Source organism: Sphaerodactylus townsendi, linkage group LG03 (genome assembly GCF_021028975.2).
Source record: "Sphaerodactylus townsendi isolate TG3544 linkage group LG03, MPM_Stown_v2.3, whole genome shotgun sequence".
NCBI classification, from domain to species: Eukaryota; Metazoa; Chordata; class Lepidosauria; order Squamata; family Sphaerodactylidae; genus Sphaerodactylus; species Sphaerodactylus townsendi.
In genome coordinates, this window is record NC_059427.1 from 58,578,735 (window position 1) to 58,602,275 (window position 23,541).

At 40.3% G+C, this 23,541-nt stretch overlaps 1 protein-coding gene across 1 annotated transcript in view; it reads left to right on the forward strand.

Moving 5' to 3' along the window:
• WNT7A (Wnt family member 7A) overlaps window positions 1–10,684 on the forward strand; it is a 50,155-nt gene extending 39,471 nt beyond the window's left edge. The window contains exon 4 of the mRNA XM_048491362.1: window positions 8,615–10,684. Within this exon, the coding sequence (XP_048347319.1) occupies window positions 8,615–9,094 (480 nt within the window). The 3' untranslated portion in view covers window positions 9,095–10,684. The remainder of the gene's footprint in view (window positions 1–8,614) is intronic.
• Window positions 10,685–23,541: the final 12,857 nt, after the last annotated feature.

The following is a 23,541-nucleotide window of genomic DNA, read 5'->3' on the forward strand; positions in this document are numbered from 1 at the left end:
CTTGACAAGAAATCTCTTCAAAAACCCAGCATAAAAATAACCGGGGAAAATACATTAACTACAAAATGGAGTGGAGTGGGGGGCTGAATAGAGTTTTGGAAGTGACACAGCATTGGCCCACTCCACCAACATGAGAAGCGAATACACCAGGAGAGGGATTATTATGCTGACAGCTTTACAATTGTGTGGCACCCAAACCCAGTAGCTGTTGGTGCCCCTCTGCTGCAGGAACCTGCTCTGGCATGGGTAGGAGTGTTCTGAAGGCATCTCTAGAAGAGTTGGATTTATATCCCCCTTTTCTCTCCTATAGGAGACTCAAAGGGGCAGTTTTGGCCTGGGAATGCTCCCTTCAGTGGCATAGACTTATGCCAACCAAAGGGGTGGCGTAAGTCATATGCTATGGGCTTTCATATGAGAGAAAGGAGTTTCTTCTTCTCCCACAGCACCCACACCACTAATTGAGCCACAGTGGCATTCCCAGCCACCACTCTACCCCTCCTCCCTTGGCCTGGGCTGCCCATGATAAGAGAACAAAACTACATACTAATAGTAATCCACAAGTTTTCAGTCCACCTGTCCTCTACTTTCAAATTCCATGAAGCTGTGGTACCTTATCCTACTTCTTTTTGTGCTTTCAGCTCCTTCATGTTGTCAGAGATTGAGGTTTTACAGAGAGATTAGGGCATCATGACACATACTTATCCTCAACTATAGGCCTTCAGGATTCCAAACCAGCTCAGCTTGACACCAACAGGCATGAAGGGCAAGAGCTGTATCTACATGTGGTGGACTACAGACTTCTAAACTGCTTGTCCACTTTTAGGTCTCACCAACTGAAATTTATCTGCAATTAAAACCAGACTTGGCATCTAAGTTGCAGAGCATGTGAGCAATTTTGTATGCAAAAATGCACTGCAAGGAGTCACGGCAGGACCAGTATGTTTTCTGGATTAACACTCTAGGGAGCATAAGAGGTCCTTTTCCATCTGAAAAAGCAGTGCTGGATGACACTATGCAGATGCGGCAGATAAATGAATTCTCTTCGCTGCCATTGCCACCATGGAATAGGCATTATAACACATTCTTAACTGTGTTCTGTTCATTCACTTCAAGCTTTCTTCTACTTCTGCTTTAACCATCTGTGCAACCATTTTATCACTCCAAGCTCCTCAGTAAACCAAGGAACATTCCAGGCTCTGCAGGAGGGAAGAGGGTGCACAGCCATCACCCAAATTATCTCTGCATTCCACAGGTCAAACTGCACTGTGATAAGCTGTTCCAATTCCCTAGAGTCTCTGGCATGCTGGCCTTTCTTTTCGAATCAGCTGGAAGATAAAATCTACCTCCCATTCGACAATACCTCCCATTCGTTTTGTAGCCTTCATTTCCAAAGCCCCTCAGTGATCCTTTCTCATTCTACAATTGCATACTCCCTTTCTGTCCCAATGACTAAGTGAGGTTTATTCACACTCCTTCCTGCTTTATACCCACTTTTTTGTGCATTGTTTTCTTTCAGCCCACTGTGTCCTAGCCCTTAGCTTCAGCCCTCATTCATCTTCCCAGTCCTCAAATCCCTTCTCTACCCAGCATTGCTTCCCTGGCTGCCTATTCAGGGGAGTGGCCATGACATGTTTAGAGCATATGAATAAAAGAAGATCTCTGTTGGATCAGACTAGTGGGCCACCAAATCCAACACCCTGTTTTGCACAGCAGCCAAAGCAGTTGCCCTGGAGGGCCCATCAACACAGCATAAATGCCCATAAGGCCAGGGTCTTCCCCTGATCCTGCACTGGTATTCAGAGGTTTGCTGCCTCTCTTTATGGGGGCTAGTAGCCATTGATGGATCTCTTTTCCAAGAATGAGACTAATTCCCTCATAAAGCCATCTTTACCTGTGGCTGTCATGGCTCAGGGATAGAGCATTTATTTTGATGCTAGAAGCTCCCAAGTTTAATCCCTGGCATCTCCAGTTAAGAGATTAAGGTAGTAGGTGATAACACTGACCTTGATAGAACCATGGTCTGACTCCATGTAAGACTTGTATATTCTTGCCAACTACAGCATGCAACCTTTCCTGGTCTTGTACTTTATGTGAGGTTTTTACCCACTCCTGCTTTTCTCATGGTTCCTTCTTTTCTCAACTTGCTATATTATTTATCTCCAAAGGATCTAGTTTCACCTGATCTTCTCTCATAGTCCTGTTCCTCAGCACACCACCCACCTTCCCCATCCTTCATGTACCCTGCAATAAGTCTCCTAGTCTCATGAAAATGTGAAGTTGCCTTTCATGGACCTCAGCTGACCACTCTGCCTGGTAGTGGACTCCAGGATCATATACTGGGGTCTTTTCTTAATCCTCTTATGTCTTCTACTAATCTATGGACCCTGTATCTATGCATACTTCTTTTTAGCTTTGTTATTTAATTCTACCTCTTCCCAGTCAACCACTCAGTGCTCAGCCTGCCTGCTTTCCCCATGATAAGGTTCTTCCCATCCTTACACTTTCATCCTTAAAGAGGGGCTTTGGCCTCACTGATCTTGCAGATTCATGTACATTCTTTTGTGAATATTTTCCTTCTAGGCATTCCAGGAAGCCAATTACAGTTGTTTATGGGTCTATTGAAAGAAGGGTTAGAGGAACTAATGTTGGGTAACCTCTAATGTTCATCTATTATTCATTTTGAATCTGAGATTTTGTTAGGCCTGGTTTTCCCTACACACTTTCCCACAAATACATGGTTGAAGAATGTAAAACTTCAAATTTTAAAAAGCAACACACCTGTGTTTCTAATGGTGGTATGAAGATTACATACTACAGTATATAAAGTCAGAAGATTATTGGGATAATCCCATAAAAATCACCTAGAATTAAACAGTTGGCAGAGTTTTATTTAATCAGCCCAACTGACTGTGCTTGTTCTGGAATTCTAATGTCTTTAGAAAAGGCCTCAAGATTCATAATAAATTTAAATATTTGTCCCTTTGATTAAGCAATCACCATAACCAACTCACAAATTTAAATTTAGGTAAAGACTTGATATACTTACTAGATTTTCAAAACACATAGGTATGCACGGAAATATCAAGCAACCTGCCAACTTCATTCTAAAATATTATAATCCAGAAAAGATACATATACTTTCTATGAATATGTAGATGACTTAACAGCTATGTCCTAAGGTCATTACACTATCTGCTGTTTTGTTTTCAGTCTCCTTAATAATTCATAGCATGAGTTTGGCTTCATCCCCTCTACTGCAAACTGGGTTAACATTTTCATTGAACTTTTCACTACAGCACCAACATCTCATTCACTCTCAGTGTCAGTCAGTCCAGACCCCATCTGTTTATTCTTAAAATCAGGATTTTTGTTCCAGTATGCATCACTGTATATTTACCCATTCTGAATTTCATTTGTCATGTTGTTGTCCACACATCCAATTTAGAGAGACCCTCCCATAGTTCTTTGTAATCTGTCTTGGTTTTCACCATCCTGAGTAATTTGGGGTCGTCTGCAAACTTGGCTATTATACTGCTCACCCCAAATTCCAAATCACTAATAGCACCAGTGGGACCCCTTCACTGCAAGAACATTTGCTATTATCCAGTCATCCCTCATTAAGACCATATCTGCTATATATACTTGTTAGTGGATTAACAGTGTCATATTTTAGCTTTTAAAGAATCCTTAGGTATATGTCACCTTATTAGTTTTCAGTCACCAAGTAGACCTAGAACAGTGGTGGCGAACCTATGGCACTCCAGATGTTCATAGACTACAATTCCCATCAGCCCCTGCCAGCATGGCCAATTGGAGTGCCATAGGTTCGCCACCACGGGCCTAGAACTTCATCTTTCATCACTTCAATTTCACTCAGTTCTTCAGACACTCTTCCTAAAAAAAGCAGCTTTGTCATCTTCCTGATCTTCTTTAAACAGTTCTTACCCTTTTTTCATCCAAAGGCCTAATTATCACCCTAGCCAATCACCTGCTTTTGATATTATTTATCTTAATGTTCTTGGTCATCTAGTTCCTCAGAATCTCTTTCTGTTAGCCTTATAGTCAATTTTTATATTGCCAGAACCTGTGCTCCTTTCTGTTCACCTCAAAGGGGAAACCTTCCACTTTTCTGGACAGTTTGACAGTTCAAGGGCCTAAATCAGGGTCTAAATCGGAATATTATTCAAATGTGTGAATGCTGTTTTGTATCATTTGTTTTGTATCATTTTCAACAGAATTCACCTATCCCATGTGGATAATATTTTGATGCAGATCTGAGTGCATATTGCACTGAAATCAATTTACTCTGTCTCCATGTAAACTTTGAAAGAACTTCCCATTCAAATCCAGCTATGAGGGGGATCCTTTGTGATGGAGACATTGGGCTTAGAGAAGATATTCCTGATAGTATGTTGTCACCAATTGCTTCTTAGGGACAGTTGTGGTCTATATTCCAACCTGTTGTGCCTGAATTACTTTGAAGCTTGAAACTCCAAATCTTCTTGGATTTGCTCTGTGCAAATCCTGTAGGACAAATCATTAATCTCTGTGCAAATCCTGTAGGACAAATCATTAATAATTTTGGGGTTAGTTGTTATCAATATGCTGATGGTACTCAGTTTTTTATATTTTTGGCCAAATCTAGTGAAGTGGTAGAGATCCTGAAACACTGCCCAGTCACAGTGGTTAGTTGACTGAACAAGCAACTCAATTATGAAAAGGCAGAGAGGTAATGCTGGTTGGGAAGGAAGAGGTCTTGGAGAAGATTGTTATCCCCACTTTTGATTGAGTTGAATTGACCCTTATTGAGTTGGGTTCATATTAGATCCAGCTTTAGTAGTGGAAAATCAAGTTAATACATGTTCAAAAAGACTTCCTGCCAACCTAAGTCCATAAGATGATCCCTTACATAGATACATCAGACCTGGCCACCTAGATCCACACTACAGTAACATTGAGCCTAGACTGCTGTAATGCTGTGTACATTGGTCTCCCCTCAAAATCAACTTGGAAACTCCAACTGGTCCAGAATACTGAGGCTCACCTATTAATAGGAGCTACAGGCAGCATGCATATTACTCCCATTCAGTAGACACTTCATTGGCTGCCCATTTTCTACTGGTTTCTACAAGGTAAGTTATTAGCTATCACATAGAAAGTCCTTCATAGCCTTGGCCTCTTTTGTGGGACTACCACTCTCACTATGCTTTGCAGCAGCAACTTCTTTCATGTCAGAAGGGGCTTCTATATTCATCCTGCAACTGGCCAAAATCAGCAACTTCTCATACATGTGCTTTCTCTGTTGCGTGTGTGTAAAGTGCCAGCAAGTTGCAACCCTAATGGAAACCCCATAGGATTTTCAAGGCAGGTGATTAAGCAGAGATGGTTTGTCACTGCCTTCCTCTTCAAAGTCTTCCTTGGTGGTCTCCCATCCAATACCAACCCTGCTTAGCTTCCCAGACCTGACAAGATCAGGCTATATGATATCATTTCACACCACCAAAATACATACAGAATGTAAAAAGCAGCAATTAAAACATTGGTTAGGATCACCAAGGGAATGTTAAACAAAACAAAAAAATCTTCAGGCACTGGCGGAAGATGGCAACAGAAGGGGAAAAGTTCCAGAGCTTCAGTGTACTATAGTTCACAGCTTTTGTGAATCAGAGCATGCTTTGTCAAATATATGAAATATTACTCCCAGTTCATACACACATACACGCACAAGGACACCAACAAAGAAAACAAAGAGAGGGCAGAAAACACAGCATTCTAAGGCTGAGATATGCCATGTTATATTTCAGGTGACAATAAGATCCATGCAACATAGTAAATGGTCCAGTTAATATGAGTTGCTTACTCCATCCTGCAAAAAGATGAATAATATCCATCTTTTTGTAAAGAGGAAGCTAGCCATTGCCAGACCTTTCTGATTCTCAGGGTGATAAGAGTATATTGTCAAATTTGGATCATAGGTATTTTTATGATACAATGTGTAGGTTAATCATTGGCATTTGATAGATCATAAGATACTTGTACATTATGGAACATGAAAATTGAAATCCTGTATACATATTTAAAACATGAAATTCATGAGAAATTGACCATTAGGAACAATGAGTGCAATTTCAACCCTGCTCAAGACCAGGCAAGAGATGACAGGGGAAGGTTTCCAGTGTATTGATTTCACATGTCTACCCATTCACAGCATGCAGTGAGGATCTTTCTTTTAAAAAGAAAGAAAGAATCAGTGTACCTAGTTGGATGTTTTCTCCTACCCCCACTTATGCCCAGCCTTGATTTGGACAAGAAAAGTCCCTAAACTGGTTCCAGCTGGCATCAAGAAAGACACATCATTGAGAACAGCAAGCTCAACACATGTCATGAGTCCTTTCATATGTTGATCCATTGCAGCAGCTTACTCAGCTCTTTCCAATGGAGTTGTTTATTCCCTCTGTGGTCACTGTCTGTACATGAACTGAACTGGAACTTGAGCATTTTAAAGAATAGATTGCTCTGAACAAAGTCATAAGGATAGTTGCAATCTAAAGCATGGTGTACATTTGTGTTTACATTTCATTTTAATTTATACCCTCTTCAAAGGAATGTACGTCCAGTTGGTCTCTGTTTTCACTGGTTGAGCAAATGATATAGTAAACAGACTTTGGAAAAAGACATCTCTGAGAATCTGAATAAGGTGTAAATTAATAATGCCAAACTGAGTACTGAGACAATGAAGCAAAACACCAAACAATTCTGATAAAAATCATTTCCACAGTAGATACGTAAATGCACGTTAGTGTAACATTAGCACCAAAAATATTTTTCCCGATATAGAATAAGAGATCAAATCCTTACTATTTTTTACCAAAATGGTAACGTTCATTATGCCTAGATGGGCAAGGCTAGCCTCATCTTGTCACATTTCAGAAGGCAGATAGGGTCAATTCTGGTTAGTACATTGATGGGAGACTACCAAGGAATACCAGGGTTGCTATACAGAGAAAGGCAATAGCAAATTACCTCTGTTAGTCTCTAACCTTGAAAACCCTACTGGGATTTCATAGGCTGAGGCTTGATGGCACATTAATAGGGTTGCAATGACCCCCCCCCCCCCACAGCCACTAGTGAGGGATGCAGGTTGCCAGATCCAGGTTGAGAAACTCTTGGAGACTTGGAGAGTGCAGTCTGGGCAGGACAGGGGTCTCAGTGGAGTACAATGTCATTTTCTTTAAGGGAACTGTAGTCTGGGGATGTAATTTGGGGGGATCCCCAGGTCTCACTTGGAGGCTATAATCCCTACACTTTACATACACAACTGTTATCTATTCAGTCATTTGTTTTGTTAAAAAAGAGGTATTTATACAATATGCTGTTTTCCATATATCCTGAGGAGCAAGACAGGACTGAAATTGTGTCATTGATGGATGCCCCACCCTTCCTTAGATTTCAGTGATTAACCATGCAGGGCTATAATGTTGAAAAGGGGCACATGTGCATAGGTTGTGTATAGGCTAATCTTGAGTGGTTGATTTCCTTGAGTTTTGGATAATTGATCAGACTGGTTTGATCCAGATTAGTTAGCATGTAGATAGGCCCCTACCCAATAATTAGGTCCACCAACTTCCAGGTGGGGTTTGGAGATCAGAAGCACAGAGCACAGAAATTAGCAATCTTGGAGAAAATGACTGCTTTGGAGGGTAGACTCTATGGCAGTGGTTCTCAACCTTCCTAATGCCGCAACCCTTTAATACAGTTCTTCATGTTGTGGTGACCCCCAACCCTAACATTTATCCATTTTATAGTTGGAGAACATTGATGCAGAGAGTCTTAGGTGACCCCTGTGAAAGGGTTGTTCGACCCCCAAAGGGGTCATGACCCACAGGTTGAGAACTGCTGCTCTTTGGCATTCTACTGCACTGAGGTCCCCCCCCCCCTTCTTCAAATCTCCAAGTATCTTCTAACCCAGAGATGACAACCCTACCCATCAGGGCCAGATGGTTGGCTAGTTTATTAGATGGAGAGCTGTTTCTGTCTATATAGGATAAAAAAGCAGGTGAAATTGCCAGATAACTACTTAGAACATATTTCACTGAGTTAAAAAAATGAGATAGGTTTCTCATGAAATATTGTTTAGATCAACCATCACTTTGTTTTTAGCTGAACTACAAATAGCATCATGTTAGCAATGTTGACAAAGAACCTTCCACCGTGTTGTCCTTAACTTCACATGCAAGACAGCAGTTTTGTCCATTCACCTGCTAGACTGCCATAATATGGGCTGCACTAATATATCCATTTACAAGTAGTTTTTAAGTCACACCAATGCCCATCAATTTGACTTGTTGTGGGAAAATATTCCTATTATCAGCAAAAGGATCACTGATTTATTTTCAGAACATAGGACTGTATATGTCACAAACTGGAGTTCTGCCATTCAGGGTTTTGTGTGTGTGTGTGTATTTTTAACAGTCACAAACAATACAGTTACATACAGTATTTGAGCTAGAATGACCACACCAGATCACCAGTTCTTGATACAATGTAAGAGCAATATACTGCCTTCCATAATTTCATGTTTGATCTGTAACATTCTCTCTTTTTTTCAATCTAGATCCTTGAAGAGAACATGAAATTGGAATGCAAGTGCCATGGCGTGTCAGGATCATGTACTACTAAAACCTGCTGGACAACTCTACCTAAATTCAGGGAGTTGGGCTACATCCTTAAAGACAAATACAATGAAGCTGTTCAGGTTGAACCAGTAAGGGCAAGTCGTAATAAGCGCCCAACTTTCCTGAAGATAAAGAAGCCACTCTCATACCGTAAACCCATGGATACAGATCTAGTGTATATAGAGAAATCACCAAACTACTGTGAAGAGGACCCTATAACTGGTAGTGTGGGAACACAAGGCAGAATGTGCAACAAAACAGCCCAGCAGACCGATGGCTGTGATCTGATGTGCTGCGGACGAGGTTATAATACTCACCAGTATTCAAGAGTGTGGCAGTGCAACTGTAAATTTCATTGGTGCTGTTATGTTAAATGTAATACGTGCAGTGAACGAACAGAAGTGTATACCTGTAAATGAAAGTGTGGCTTGGGAGAGGGAATCTATGACTCTGGAGTAAACACCTTTTTTTGCACATAAGCTCAGTGTACCTATACAAGACTGTAGCAAAGACCTATGATTCCAAAAGAAAAGCTAGCAAGCAGATCCTGTCTTTCCCTCTGATATGTCAGGACTTCATGGATACTCTTCAAAAACATAGAGAAATAAGCCAGAATCAACAGCAACTTCTCAAAAAGGAAGCAGAAACAAACAAGATACCTGATACAAAAAAATAAGCAGGAAAAAATGGTCTCAAATGATCTACGCCTTCAAAACATAATTTATTGACTGCCTTAAAGGGGGAAAAAATACTTGTGAGACCTTGGCGATGTGTCCCCTGGGACTGAATGAGAGGGATCTTGAAATACACTAGCCACTGCTGTGCAGAAAGGGAGGGCCGGAGGAACAAAACTTTGCTTTAACATGGTCTTTGCACAGGATGGGGTCACAAAGCGCCAGTGTGAATTTCGCTTAAGAGTGTGGATTATGCAGATTTAGGGATTTCTACACGAGAAAAGCTTCTGCTGGTTGTTCCTGTCTTTTCATTTTTTTTCAGGCAGTGTGGTACAGCAAGTAGAATTGTTGATGTTTTCCATACCGACACTGGTTTATCTGCCTTTTGTTGTGCTGCAGATTTTAGCACAGGGATTTGGGACATCTGGGCATAATAATAATAGCAATATTTAACAATTTATCCAGATAAAACTAATATTAATTTATTTAATTATAAAAGAACTCTGCCAACGTTTTGGGAACCATTCTGCAATTAAAGTAGATAGCCTGCTTTTTGTGGAATAATTTTGTAGATATGGCAAGGGAACAAACCCTCCCCTTGAGCTGTATATATTATTCTTTACTCAGATATTTCTACTAGTTCAATTGTGGAATATTTTTTCTGCAATCATAGATATTAAGTACAAAAGCAGGCATATTTTATAATTTTTTTTTGGCTGTTTGCTGCTAGTTGTCTGGAATCTGAAACTGATAGTCATTTTCACTTAGTTACCAGTACCTAACCTTTTTCCAGTTAAAAAAACCCACAACAAAGGAGCATTTCAAACATCCAGTTGGAACAATGCATCACATATAAATGCAAAAGTCCAGACAAGTTTCCATCATTGGAAAATGAACCATAGGATAAGAGAGTATATTTTGTAAGAGACTATTTTTATATGAATATTTTATTTATACTATGTCTGCTTGTATAATTCTATAACCTGTACTTTTTCTCAAAACAGGCACACAATTTGTAATTCTTAGACTATTTAACAAATAACGTCTGATTACTTTGCTGACACGAAACTAGCACTCTCAGTGCATTCACCCACCACTGGTGAATGTACAAAATACAGAACAAATTTTTCTCTCCGGATGTATGTACAAAGTGGCTCTTTACTGCAGTTCAATTTGCAGAATGTGCAGAACAAGAACAGGGTATGTTGCGTCAGTTTTGTCACATGGCTTGAATTCATGGTTGGTATTAACTGGATGCTCCTTTATCCCATTCAGAAAAAAAATCTGAATTAGCTTCCCAGATGCACCAGTCATTAAACTGTGGCGTTATGACTAGCAAATGTGCTGTGTGTGCTGTCAGTTAAACCTCTATATTGTGCTACTGTCAAATTTGATTCTATCAGTGGAAGACTGGAGACTATGACTATAAAAACTAGCATGACACGCATAGTCTGATTCTCATAGATAAGACATGAAGCTTACGGGTTTTGTCCAACTGGTTTTTGGCATTTGCCTTACTGTTTGCCTCCCCAAAAGTTCTTAGCTAAAAAGATCCTGTTGCATTTAGATTAGCTTTCAATTATCCATTTTTTTCTCCAACATAATTTTGTGCCAATTGGTTTCTATGCTTTGGCATTTCCTTTTTTATCCCTAAGATTTTTCTCCTGCAATTATGTTCAATTAAATAGTTTGCTTCTTCAGCATTATTTTGATATCCTGCCAGGGTCATTAAGGATTTGATGTCCACAAGTATTTCTGTTTATCTTGTAACCTGATACTTAGCCAAAATCAATAGGGTGAATTCCTTCATCAAAACTTTGCACAAAATCAGTCTGCACCCAGTGAACCTGTTCTACCTGCATCAGCTGTTTCTCGCAGCTAAATGAATGCTGCACAAGTGCCCCTGAAAGACCATTTACATGGAAAAACATCCTGGATATGCAGTCCTCTGAGGAATGGCTGGGATGCGCATTTTCTCATTACTCATTTCCCTCTCTGCTCACCTTTGCAGTTACCTGGGCAATGGGGGATTTCCAAGAAATTTCCTGCCAGTGTAGACGATCTGGTATTCATAGCACCATGACTTACATTGCTACCTGGGTTAATTACACAACCTCCCTCCCAAAGTAAGGGCTAGTTTTGATCAAGAAAGGAACTGAGTGAAAGAGTTAAACCTGCCCAGTGCCACAGTTCACTTCTAAGCAAGCTCCACTGTTTTCACTTTCTAGGGTCTGAAAACTCATTGGTGAGATCCATCAGGAAGAAATAGGCCCTTTCTGCACAACCAAAATACGATGTCCTGGGGATGTCTTATAAAACCCATTTCCTCATTTTTTGTCCAAACAGGACAAAAAAATTAAAGCTTCTGAGGAGAGAGTGGCTTATTTCTCCCGCCCATTCAAAACAGCTCTCACTTTCATTTTCTCCTGCTTGCCATTTTCTGCTGCTTGAAACCTCTGTTGTGCTCAAAGATACAAACATACGATATGACAATCAGTCGTGATTCTCATAATGTGTGTTTGTGTCTTCAAAGGCAGCTCATAAAAAAAATTTAAATGGAAAAATATTGCCAGAATATTGCCAGAATTGGCAGGAAGAGGTGAGTTGAACCATGTACTTTTTGAGGTAAAAAAAGTGGGCACAATGCTTGCAAAAGAAATGTCCTGGGCAACGTTAGTGAATGACAAGTGCAACAGAGGTTTCAAGCAGCAGAAAACAGTCAGTGGGAGAAAACGAAAGGGAGAGTTTTTTAAGATTGTGCAGGAGAAATAAGTTGTCTCCAGAGTTCTGCACAGCAAGCAGGAGAAGGCTTTAACCTGACTTTGCAAATTTTTTTTGCTCATTTAGCATTTTCAAAAAACCCTGCATTGAGCTGAAATAAAACATCCTGAAGATGGAGAAAAAGCTGTTCTGACTTCCTCCCCAAAATGCTTCCCCACCCGCCATCCTCAGGATGTAGGGCAGTGGTGGCGAACCTCTGGCACAGGTGCCAGAGGTGGCACTCAGAGCCCTCTCTGTGGGCACGTGCAAACAGAGTGCCCCCCCTCCCAACACTGGCCTGGGCCGCTGGGCTCGATTATTAGCATTAAACCTAAGACCTAGTTTTGGGGGAACAGTGTAGGTAACCCTGTTAAGCGCTGTTAAACCCCACTGATTTTCATGAGAAGAACTAAAGTGCAATCCTTTACCTGGGAGTAAGCTCGGTTGCTGGCAATGGGGCTTGCTTCTGAGTAAACCCTCCTAGGGTTGTGATTCACCCGTTCTAAGCATTGCACAGTTGCTTCAAAGCAAAGTCACCAACTACCACCAAGCTTACTCCTGAGTAATGCACGCCTCAGAGCCAACTGTTTTTTCTAAACTAAAGCCTCAATATTCAGGTTAAAGTGCTGTGTCGGCAATTTGCAATAAATAAGTGGGTTTTGGGTTGCAGTTTGGGCACTCGGTCTCAAAAAGGTTCACCATCAGTGATGTAGGGGATAGGGACAGAAAGTAGGGGCTATAGGCAGGTGTTGCAATGGTCCCAAACAGAGAGCACTTGAGGAGACTGAACCGCCTCAAGTTCAGGTTCTCATATTATTACTGTCATAGCCACAAGAAAAGTGAATGATGAAGTACCTCAGCTGCGTAAGGGCAGAAGGAAACATGGTCATAATCACTGTGGGGCACTAAAGTTTGTGCAGAAATTCCACAGTTGTCACTTTCTCTTTACAGAGATGATAGGCTGGATTGGGTCGACAGCATTGCTTTACAACACCTACCATTTATTTCCTTTGTTGTCTATAGTTTTCAAAGTGTAGTCCATAAAGCACTGGGATGGAGAAGTTACAGAAGGACCATGTCGGTAGACTGCATATTTAGGTAGCTGCTTACAAAATACCAGATGAATTAACACCAAGTTTTCACTGACAAACTATAATCTGAGGAATGCATAACTCTGTGACTCTGTGGCTTTTGAACTTGGTATGTTGATCATGATGCTCAAATTTGAGTGCATAGTAGATGAATTCCACAAACCCCAAAAACTGTGCAATGGCTAACTTGATTTCATGACACAGATGTATTATTATAAGAGGGTTGATTATTGCATACAGTGGACTTCTCAAACATCTCATTTGGAAATCTGATGTTTATTGATTACAGGCTGTTACAACCAAGTGTTATGTTTGCAGCACGTTTTTATTCTTGGATAACAATCTGTAAAATTGCTGCTCTCTGTATATTTCAGTATGTTGATGATACCCAGTGTATCACTAGCACAATAATTCCTAAAGGTTTCTTTCAATAGTTTTATTTACAATAATAAAGAAGTGGATGTACAAAAAAAGCAGTTTTAAAGAACCTTGTAGTGAGCAAAGGAAGACTGAATAGGTTGCTATTGAAATTTAGTGTTTTTGACTTGAACTTTTAAAAATCAACTGGATCTTATAATGTGCACTTATGATATTTCTGGCCATCTCCTTTCTTGCTTAGAAGCCAAATTTCAAGCCATGCATACTCTTTGAAACCAGCTGGCTTATAAATGAAGCAGTGAGGAAAAGGTGTTCAGGCTACATCTCACATGAAGACATGTCTGACCCATCAGCTAGCAGATGGTAAAGAATGGGTTCTAAATGTGTCTGCATAGCATGAAAAGTAAACAGCAGAAAAAGAAACTACGAGGGTTCTGTGGAGGGCAGACTGGTTGTTCTTTGTTTCTGTGGGCTTCCTTATGTAGGATCAGCACAAGTTGAAAGGCATACCTTTGCAGTAGGAAAATAGGAAATATATTTTTTCCAACATTTTGGCAGCTGAATGCATCGCTGAATGAGTAACTGCTCTGATATTCTGAAAACAAACACCCACAAAAACTAACAACTTGGGGGAAGGAAATATGAAAGAGATAAGCCAGCTTATTCTTAAAATACCCATGGCTACAGTGGCACATGAAGTAGCTTATACCATTCTAGTATGAAGATAATTGGGGTATTTCAAAGCCCTTGATCCAGAATGCCCTGTATGCTCCAATGCCCCATATGCTCTTGGACATCTCATATGGAGAAGATTGTTGAGGACACCTGATAGGGCTGCTTAAGTTACATGTATGTAAGTGAGTCAAGGTTAGTCCCACTCTACTCTGTTTCCATCTGTTAAGAAGTCAAAAATATGGAACAGTGGGTCTGGCTGTGACATCTGTCACTTCATTGATTGCCAGGGTTGATTTGGCTGATCTGGCTGGCTAGGCAGGTGTCCCCTACCTTCCTCACTGCTCTATGTGCATCTCTCCTGAAGCTGCATGCTCAGTGAAAGCAGATGACCATCCTAGATACCATCCTTTGGTGAAGGATTTTTCCCCCTATCCACCCTACAGGTGATCAGTGTTACCTAAGTCAGCAGTGCCCATCAGGACTCAGATAATACTAATATGGTACATGGAGTCTGTATGCATTGGATCAGAGGATATTTTTGCCTGTTCTACAGTCTTTTGATCTTATCTGCATGTGCAAACAAATGGATTGATCTCACAGGATCATGGCTTTCAAAAGAGAAAGCTGTACAAGAAACTGAATCATTCATTTGGGCATCTAGAATATTAAGGGGTGCTGGTGAAGCCATGTGCAACCCAAGGGTTGCTTTCAGGATCCATACAATGTTTTCAAAGAACATTACTCAATTCTTGGATTGATCAAAACCTCTTTCTGTTATTTTGAGTACTAAAAAACATTCAAACGATGAAACATGAACATATTGGTAATGATTATGTCAACAAAAATTAAAGAGACCCTGTAGGATATACTTTAGCTCTTAGGTATACAATTTGAAGAAATCTTCCTGCAAGAGGACTAGGACATTAGTCAATCACAAATATGGATTTAGTTTTGGAAGATATACTGAACTGAAACAAGGTTCAAACTACAATCTTTCAGAATTTTTTTGCCATGTTTGCACAACACTAACAGAGACATGTCTTTCAACACTGACAGCACAAATTCTTGCCAACTGCATTCTAAATTGGCTCATCTGGTATGCTACGCTTGAGTCTTAAAGCAAAAAACAAAATATATTAGTATTGTAAAATGTACTGAGATATTTGGAGAACTGTATAACCCCTGTGGCTAAATTCAGCTCAAAGATTTTTATCTGTTTTATTGAGTTTAGAAATAGATCACTGCCATTGGGTTACCTGTATTTGGAGTGAAATTCACCATATGTTAGAGAACATTTTTATTGTTTTAATAAACTGGGATAATGCTGCTGGATTGGGGATTCTTCAAACTGTTGGAAAATGCTGCTAAACACCTGATTTTGCCTTGATGCTCATATTCCAGCAGATTGTTTCTATTGGCAACCATGCAATTGTAGAACCATTGGACTATCGTGTTGCAATGAAAGGTAACTTGTCCTCTCTCACTTTTGGTCACCAGTCTCTAAGGGCCAAACAAGATGTGTGTCCTTGTGTCTGCCACAGAGATCCTGCTGCCACTTTTAAGGGAGTCAAAAAAAATGCTGTGAGGCCCCAATCCTGATTATGCCCAAAGCATGACAGCTGGAAGCATTCTTGTATCCTCCTTGCACATTTTGGCACTTGGAAAGCATGTTGGATTTGTGACAGAGTGCCTCAATGTGCTGTGCTGCATTTACAATGGGCCCTTGTGGCATATATGAATCATTTTAAAATGATGGCAGTGTACCTATGGCAGACACAAGGATGCTGCCTTGTCTAGTTTGGCCTAACAGACTGTTCCAAAAAATGCCACAAAAAATAAACAACTGTATTGGAATTTCGCTTGAATTATTTTGTCAATTTTTATCCTACTCACTCTCCAAGAATTCAGGGCAGCTTATGTGCTTCACAAATCAACACAAAATTCAATCAGTTAGGTGATTGGGGGTGGGGGGTGGGGTGGATTTTTTGATAAACATATGAAGGAATTTCCTAAGCTCAACAATGAAACCAATTACTCAGGAGATGAAGATGAGTTCTGCTTCACTGAAATTCTTCAAGAATATCCTGGGATGTCATCCTGTTGAGAATGCTCCAGCTTTGTATTTCCTATACTAAGAAGGAAATTGTTATAGATAATTTACAGTCCAGCTTCCAACACAGTGACTCTATGGTCGATTCCACACAGCAAATGCATAACGGGACAGCTGTAATAAAGGAACCAATTTTCCTGTTTTCCCATTCACATGTGTTCCATGCAGGCAGCGATTAGAGCCCATGGAAACAATCTGGATTGCTTTTGCACCTACACACAGAGACGCTTCTCTCGTTTTTTAAAAATTTCTGGCAAAATGTGCGTATCTAGGTAGGCATGCAGAGATGGACCTCCACAGCCATGTCAATCATCCCATAGTATGATCAGCTGCACCTGTGTAGCTACGCAGATGCAAGCCACAATTTTTTTAAAAAGGAAATGGGCCTCCCTGCAACGACCTGGCAATGGCAGGTGGATTTTCCCTGACCATGGGCGGTGTGGTGAAAGGGAAGGAAATAAAGTGCCTTCTGCCTGGCTGTTTGCGGGGAGCATTAGTTTAGCGATTTTCAAAAAACCAAGGTTGGGGGAAATAAAACTCGGCAGGCTCATTTTGGGGGCAGGACCTATGCAAAGCCCCCCCCCAACAGATTATATAGCGTCCTGCACCTGTTATACTTGTCCTGTGAGGAATCATTCTATGATTAACACTTGATCCTCAGTGTTCATTAGATTTTATTAGATCTTGCAAGCTAAGCAGGGTTGGCTCTAGTAAGTTTTTACATGGGAGACCAACAAGAAATACCAGGGCTGCTACACAGACCCAAACAAACCACCTCAGAATGCTACCTGCCTTGAAACTCCTATGGTTTTCATCTGTAAGTAAGCTGTGATCTGACAATACTTTCCGCCACTAGTCAGCCGTGAGACTCAACAAAGTACCCTTCCCACTCCAGCCTGGTGCTGCTTTGCTTACTGGTATTGTAAACTGAACTGTATTTTGGAAATCTGGCCACTGACAGAGAATTAGCCATCTCTGGAGCAGCAGTGGCGTAGGAGGTCAAGAGCTCGTGTATCTAATCTGGAGGAACCGGGTTTGATTCCCAGCTCTGCCGCCTGAGCTGTGGAGGCTTATCTGGGGAATTCAGATTAGCCTGTACACTCCCACACACACCAGCTGGGTGACCTTGGGCTAGTCACAGCTTCTCGGAACTCTCTCAGCCCCACCTACCTCACAGGGTATTTGTTGTGAGGGGGGAAGGGCAAGGATATTGTCAGCCCCTTTGAGTCTCCTGCAGGAGAGAAAGGGGGGATATAAATCCAAACTCTTCTTCTTCTTCTTAATATGAGTGATAGTAACTGAAAAGGAAGCAAGAGGATGAACAAACTCTGTACTTGCAAGGAATCTTTCAAGTAATTTCAACCTTTCAGGATACCAGATTTTATTTGGGCCCGGCTCTGCAGATGCCTTACAATATCATTATTAATAGCCAGAAAATTAAAACTTCACAATAAAACTAATACAGCTACAAAAGAAAACCACTAAAAGCAATGAAAGACAAGAGTCCGGGTAATGCCACTCATCTCCAAAGATGATGCTGGAATAGATCACTATAGTGAAAGTCCTGTGGATTCATTTAAATCTTAGTTTAGCCTATTTTTAGTTTAGTTATTGTTTCTAATCACTTTAGTAAGTATGTCTAGGTTGTTTATAATAATTTTAAGCGATTTGGATGCCAGGACCTAGGTTATACTACCATTGCAAAGGTAGGAACCTTGGGGGACCACAGGCAGGGGATCTGATTGGATAATTACAATTTTTTTACTCACTGCCTTGCTGTTACTGGGGCTTGGGGTACGGCCTTGAAATGGCTGACCTTGTTTCTCCAGGACCACGGACAGTGGGTGGTGTTTGAGGAGTGGTGCCCTTTGCTTTGTGGAGTGCTGCAGGGGCAATATTCTCTCCAATGTTATTTAACATTTATATGTAACCACTGGCACAGCTGGTTGAGAACTTTGGGCTGGGCTGTCATCAGCATACTGATGGCATCTAGCTTTTTCTGTTGACAGAAGGCCAGCCAGCCACTGCCCCTGATATTTTGGTTAAGCATCTGGAGGCTGGGGTAGGATGGTTAAGAAACAACAGGCTGAAACTCAATTCATCAAAGATGGAGGTTCTGTGGCTGGGATGGGGGCAGGCTGAAGGGTGTGTGTGTGTGTGTGTGATTTCAACTGCCAGAATTGGATAGAGTAGTTTTAACACCTGCCTCTTCTGGCCAAAGCATGGGTGTGATCTTGGAGTCCTCTCTTTGGAAATCCAGATCACACATATAGCCAAAGCAGCCTTTCCCCATCTCTGCCAGGCTAGGCTGTTGGCCCCCTACCTGTCCCATTCAGACTTTGCCACAATAATCCATACAATGGTCACCTCCAGGCTGGATTACTGTAACTTGCTCTACACTGGCGTGCCCTTGAGACTGCTCTGGAAATTACAACTGGTTCAGGCAAGAGCACACATTTGACCTGTGCTCTGCCAGCTGCACTAGTTACCATTTGAATTCTGGATCATGTTCAAGACTTTGGCGTTAACCTTTAAGGCCTTGATCGATCTGGGACCTTTGTATATTTGGGCCCACATCTGTTTTAATATTTATTACCATCATTATGATTGTGATTTTATTATTATGATTGTTGATTGTATTGAATCTGATATTAATTGTTATGCTTAACTATGTGTGCAAGCTGCCTAGAGCCTAGTCTCAGGCTGGGAAAGGGTGGGATTGGAAATGTAATAAAATAAATAAATATATTGAATGTGTAACTTTGCTGTATAAGGCCAAGGAATGGTCTAAAGCACCTGATGCAGGAATGGGCTGAAGATAAGCAATTTTGGTTTCATACCTAGCTGAGAGATTTCCTAGAAATTTTGTGTATAATACCTTGAACTCTTTAATGGACAAAAGGAAGGTGAAGTGTCATGGCTAAGTATCAGAGCACCTGCCTTGCATTCAGAAGGTTCCAGGTTCATCTCCAGTTAAAAAGACCAGGTAGTAGGTGATGTGAAAGACATCCACCTGAGATGCCAGAAGGCTGCTACCACACTGACCTTGATAGACCAGTGACCTGATTCAGTATAAAGCAGTTTCGTGTGTACATGTATAAGGCACATTATAAGTGTTATAATCAACACTGAACTGTTTTTAAAATGCCATTTTAGAAATGAAGCTACCAAAGTGTATCCATCATGATGTCAAGATGTCTACGAATATTCATTCAACAGTATTTCAAAACCCAGTTCTGTTAAGAAAACAGTTGATTAGAAAAATGCATGCACAATACAAAAGCCAGATTTTACACTGTACTTGTTTTTCAGGCCAGAGGTTTACCAGGGAGCATTTATATGCACCACATGCCAACACGTAGCTCACAGTATTTAACCCAGTGCTTGGGTTTTCCCAAACATTATGACCTTCTTGGCAAAGAGTCTGTCTAAAAGATTTTCCCTTTCTTTGGAGCAATTTTCACAATAGAGAGATTCCTAATTGGCTATTAAGGAATGTTTTTCTTTTTAAGTCCAACTTTTTTAAGGCCAAGTATAGGATTCCTTTTCTTTAAATGAATATAATATTAAAGCTGAAAAAGCTGAACATTCAGGAAACAAAGGTTAATGGTTTGCAGCAAATTAGCCTCAGTGTAAGGGGGGGGGGCTGTGTTTTCTAGCAAAGTTGCCAAAGCTACATAGCCTGCCAGTTCTTACTCACCCTTATCATTCTCCAGAGCCAGTTCTTGTATACCAGAAAGTTTATGGTGCTGATGCAACTTGCAGCTTTGGGAAAACAGAAGTTTCTGTACTCCTAGATGTCATCTAAGGTACAAAAAATGTTTGCAAAATGTTTTATTTCTGCTGTGCAGAAAGAACCACTATACCATGCCTAATTGGCCAGAAATGACAGACAGATTCATACTGATTCATACAATCCATAGCGTAAACCAGCTAACCAGTCAACCAGATAGTAGAACAGATTATTCGATTCTTACAAACAGAACATCTAAAAGGTGAATTTACCTTAGTTTGGAACAACCAGAGTTTTCTGTCTGTGGAGTAATTAAAGCACCCACATTTAAGGTAGGTCCTGGAGTTTTCTTGAAATTACACCTGATCGCCAGATAGTGTTACCAACTCTGAACTGGGACATTTCTAGAGATTTGCAGGTAGAATCTGTGGACAATGGGGTTTGAGAATGGAAGGACCTCAGTAGGATACAAAGCCAAAGCATACATCTTCCAAAGAAGGAATTTTATCCAGGGTAATGGATGTTTGTAGTCTGGAAATCAGTTTTAATTCTGGGAAATCTCCAGGTGCTGCCTGGGGATTAGCAATCTTATCTTCAGACTCCAGAGATTAATTCCCCAGGAAGAAATGGCAAGACTCTATGGCATCTCTACTGAGTTCCCTCCCCTCCCCCTCTGTCATTTTCAGGCTGCCCCCTAATCTTCAGGCACCTCCACTGCCAGAGTTGGCTACTCTACCTGGTACCTGTTTTATTGGCTTTTAAACCCTGGAATAAAACATTTTTTGTCATCCAGACTTTCAACTATATTTCATTCAGTTTTAATGTTATTTTACTGACTGTCCTGGTTTGCCCACTGCTTATGTGGTTATGACCTGTTTTTATGTCAGAATTATTTTGAACAGTGGTTTACACTGTTGATTTTATTGACTTGTAATTTATTACTGGGGATTATTTTACTGTTGACTGATTAGATTCTATTGAATTATTTAAACAAATGTGTTAAAGTATTTGCTGTTTTATTTCCTTATGCTGGCAGCCTCAAGCAGATCCTAAAATCTCTAAATAAACAAATAAAAATACATACATATTAACAAGGAAAGAACCTTATGATTGAAATATACAGATACAGCATTATTGTCAATACTTAGGTACAACTAAAAAGGATATAACTAATGAAAGCAGCATTTAAAAGGAATCTTCAAGCAGATTGTTGAAATGTTTTACAAATTATAATAATAAACATTAAAATAATAGACATTAAAACTTAAGTACATTCACTGATGCTAGATTACTTAGTATAATTGTTTATTATCCATGATGGTTATACTTATAACCATGTGGCTGCTTCACAGTAATGAAGCACAGTGTTCAGACATATTTACCAGCACCTCCAAAGTGCTCTGAGAACATTTCAAGAGTTTATTTAAATTTATTTATGCTGCCTTTCTCACTGACTATGGTGATTCAAGGCAGTTTGCAAATGCTTGACTGATAGGCAACACATAATGAAAGCTAAACAATCAAGTAACAATTACCCCTTATGTCATCACCAACATAAGAACATAAGAACGAGCCTGCTGGATCAGACCAGAGTCTATCTAGTCCAGCACACTGCTACTTTCCATGGCCCACCAGGTGCCCTTGGGAGCTCACATGCAGGATGTGAAAGCAATGGCCTGCTGCTGCTGATGTTGCTGCTCCCGAGCACCTGGTCTGCTAAGGCATTTGCAATCTCAGATCAAGGAGGATCAAGATTATATTATATTAAAACCTATATTAAGACCTATTATATTAAAACAATAAAATAGTAAAAGCAATTACCATAATAAAAGGAGAACTATATAGCAGCAGATTGTCTGCTTTGGCACTTGAGAAGCTGATGGTGAGGAACCTGCTTTGGGCCAAATTAATATTAGACCCTTATGGCATTTTCAAATAATTTTAAATAGATGGTGGCATGAGGACTCATTCCTGACTAGTTTGGCCCTTTAGCCATTATATAATTAGCAAATTGATGAGGTTCTTTTACATGAGGGACATAAAGGAAAGAAGGCCTTGGCCTGGACTTAAAATTAAGATATTTCAACTTGACACAAAAGGTGGAGCCCTCTGGCATGAGCCGTAACCCAATGCCTAGAAGTAGTCTTCATGTCCATGTGGGGAGCCAGTGGGGATGGAGCAGATACATTTAGGTGGACAGTGCACAATTCATAAGGAGTGGAAGGAAGCTAAGAAATTATGGTTGTTGATGGAAGGAGAGAGAAAGGAAAGAAGCAGTGGAGGACAGCAAAGAATGTCAAGGGTGTAGATGGAAAAGAAAGCACAAAGGACAGGAGTGACAAAGGAGAGGGCAGAGAAGTAGATAGAGACAGGCAAGGTTGGAAGATGAGGAAGGAAGAAAAAGTCAGAGACAGAAGGGAGAGGAGCAGAGTAGAGGGGATTGCAATGGAAGATGTAGCAGCAGTTCAATACTTCAATGGTGGACACTGACTCTTTTGAACTGGCTGCTGGTGCTGCCTATGACCAAGGAACGACAGTGAACCTTTGCACTGTCTGTGATTTCCAACAGTCCAGTCATCAAGGACTACACAGTGGTGGTTGGTGGAGGGAACCCCTGGCAGAATGGTTATGGGAGGGGAGACTAATCTTTTTTCAATCTGGGCTTGTGCACAATTATCCCTTATTTTACTGTTACTTAAATTGTAGTTTAACTGTTTGGTCCATACTAGCTTAGTTAGCTTTTCTTATATATTATATCTTGTTAAGGAGGGTAGGTTGAATGGTAGTATTATTAGATTGGCTCTTGCAGCAGTTATGGTAAAGCGTGGAGTAGTTTTTAGTCTTACTGATGTAGTGTTAATGTATTAATATATTGTTAAACATACTGTTTTAAATGTATTAATTTACTGTAAATGTATTGACTGTCCATGTATTGCTATTATTAACATGATACTATATTGTTATTGTTATTGTATTATTGTTAATACACTGGTTTGTTGATGTATTGATATAGGATATATTGCTTTAGGATGGATTTCATATTAATATGTACTAAGATGTTGTAATAGAGCTGCTGTTGTGATTATCTTCGATCTGTTAGATTTAATATGTCTAAGTTGCCATCTGTAATTTTGATCCTTATTTTTAATTTAATGTATCTCCTTGTTGTTTCATTGCTGCTTATTCTATTATAATTGTATACAGTTTTACCATGTTATTACCCACCCCGAGCCCTTTGGGGAGACAAATTAAAATTGAAATGTATTGTCGAAGGCTTTCACGGCCGGAATCACTTGAGAGAATGCTGCTAGAACACGGCCATACAGCCCGGAAACCACACAGCACCCAAATAAAATTGAAATGAGATGAAATGTCTGAACTGGAAAGATGGCCAAAAGAGCTATTGGAGAGCTATTGGAGAGCTACTGGAAACCTTTTACCAGGA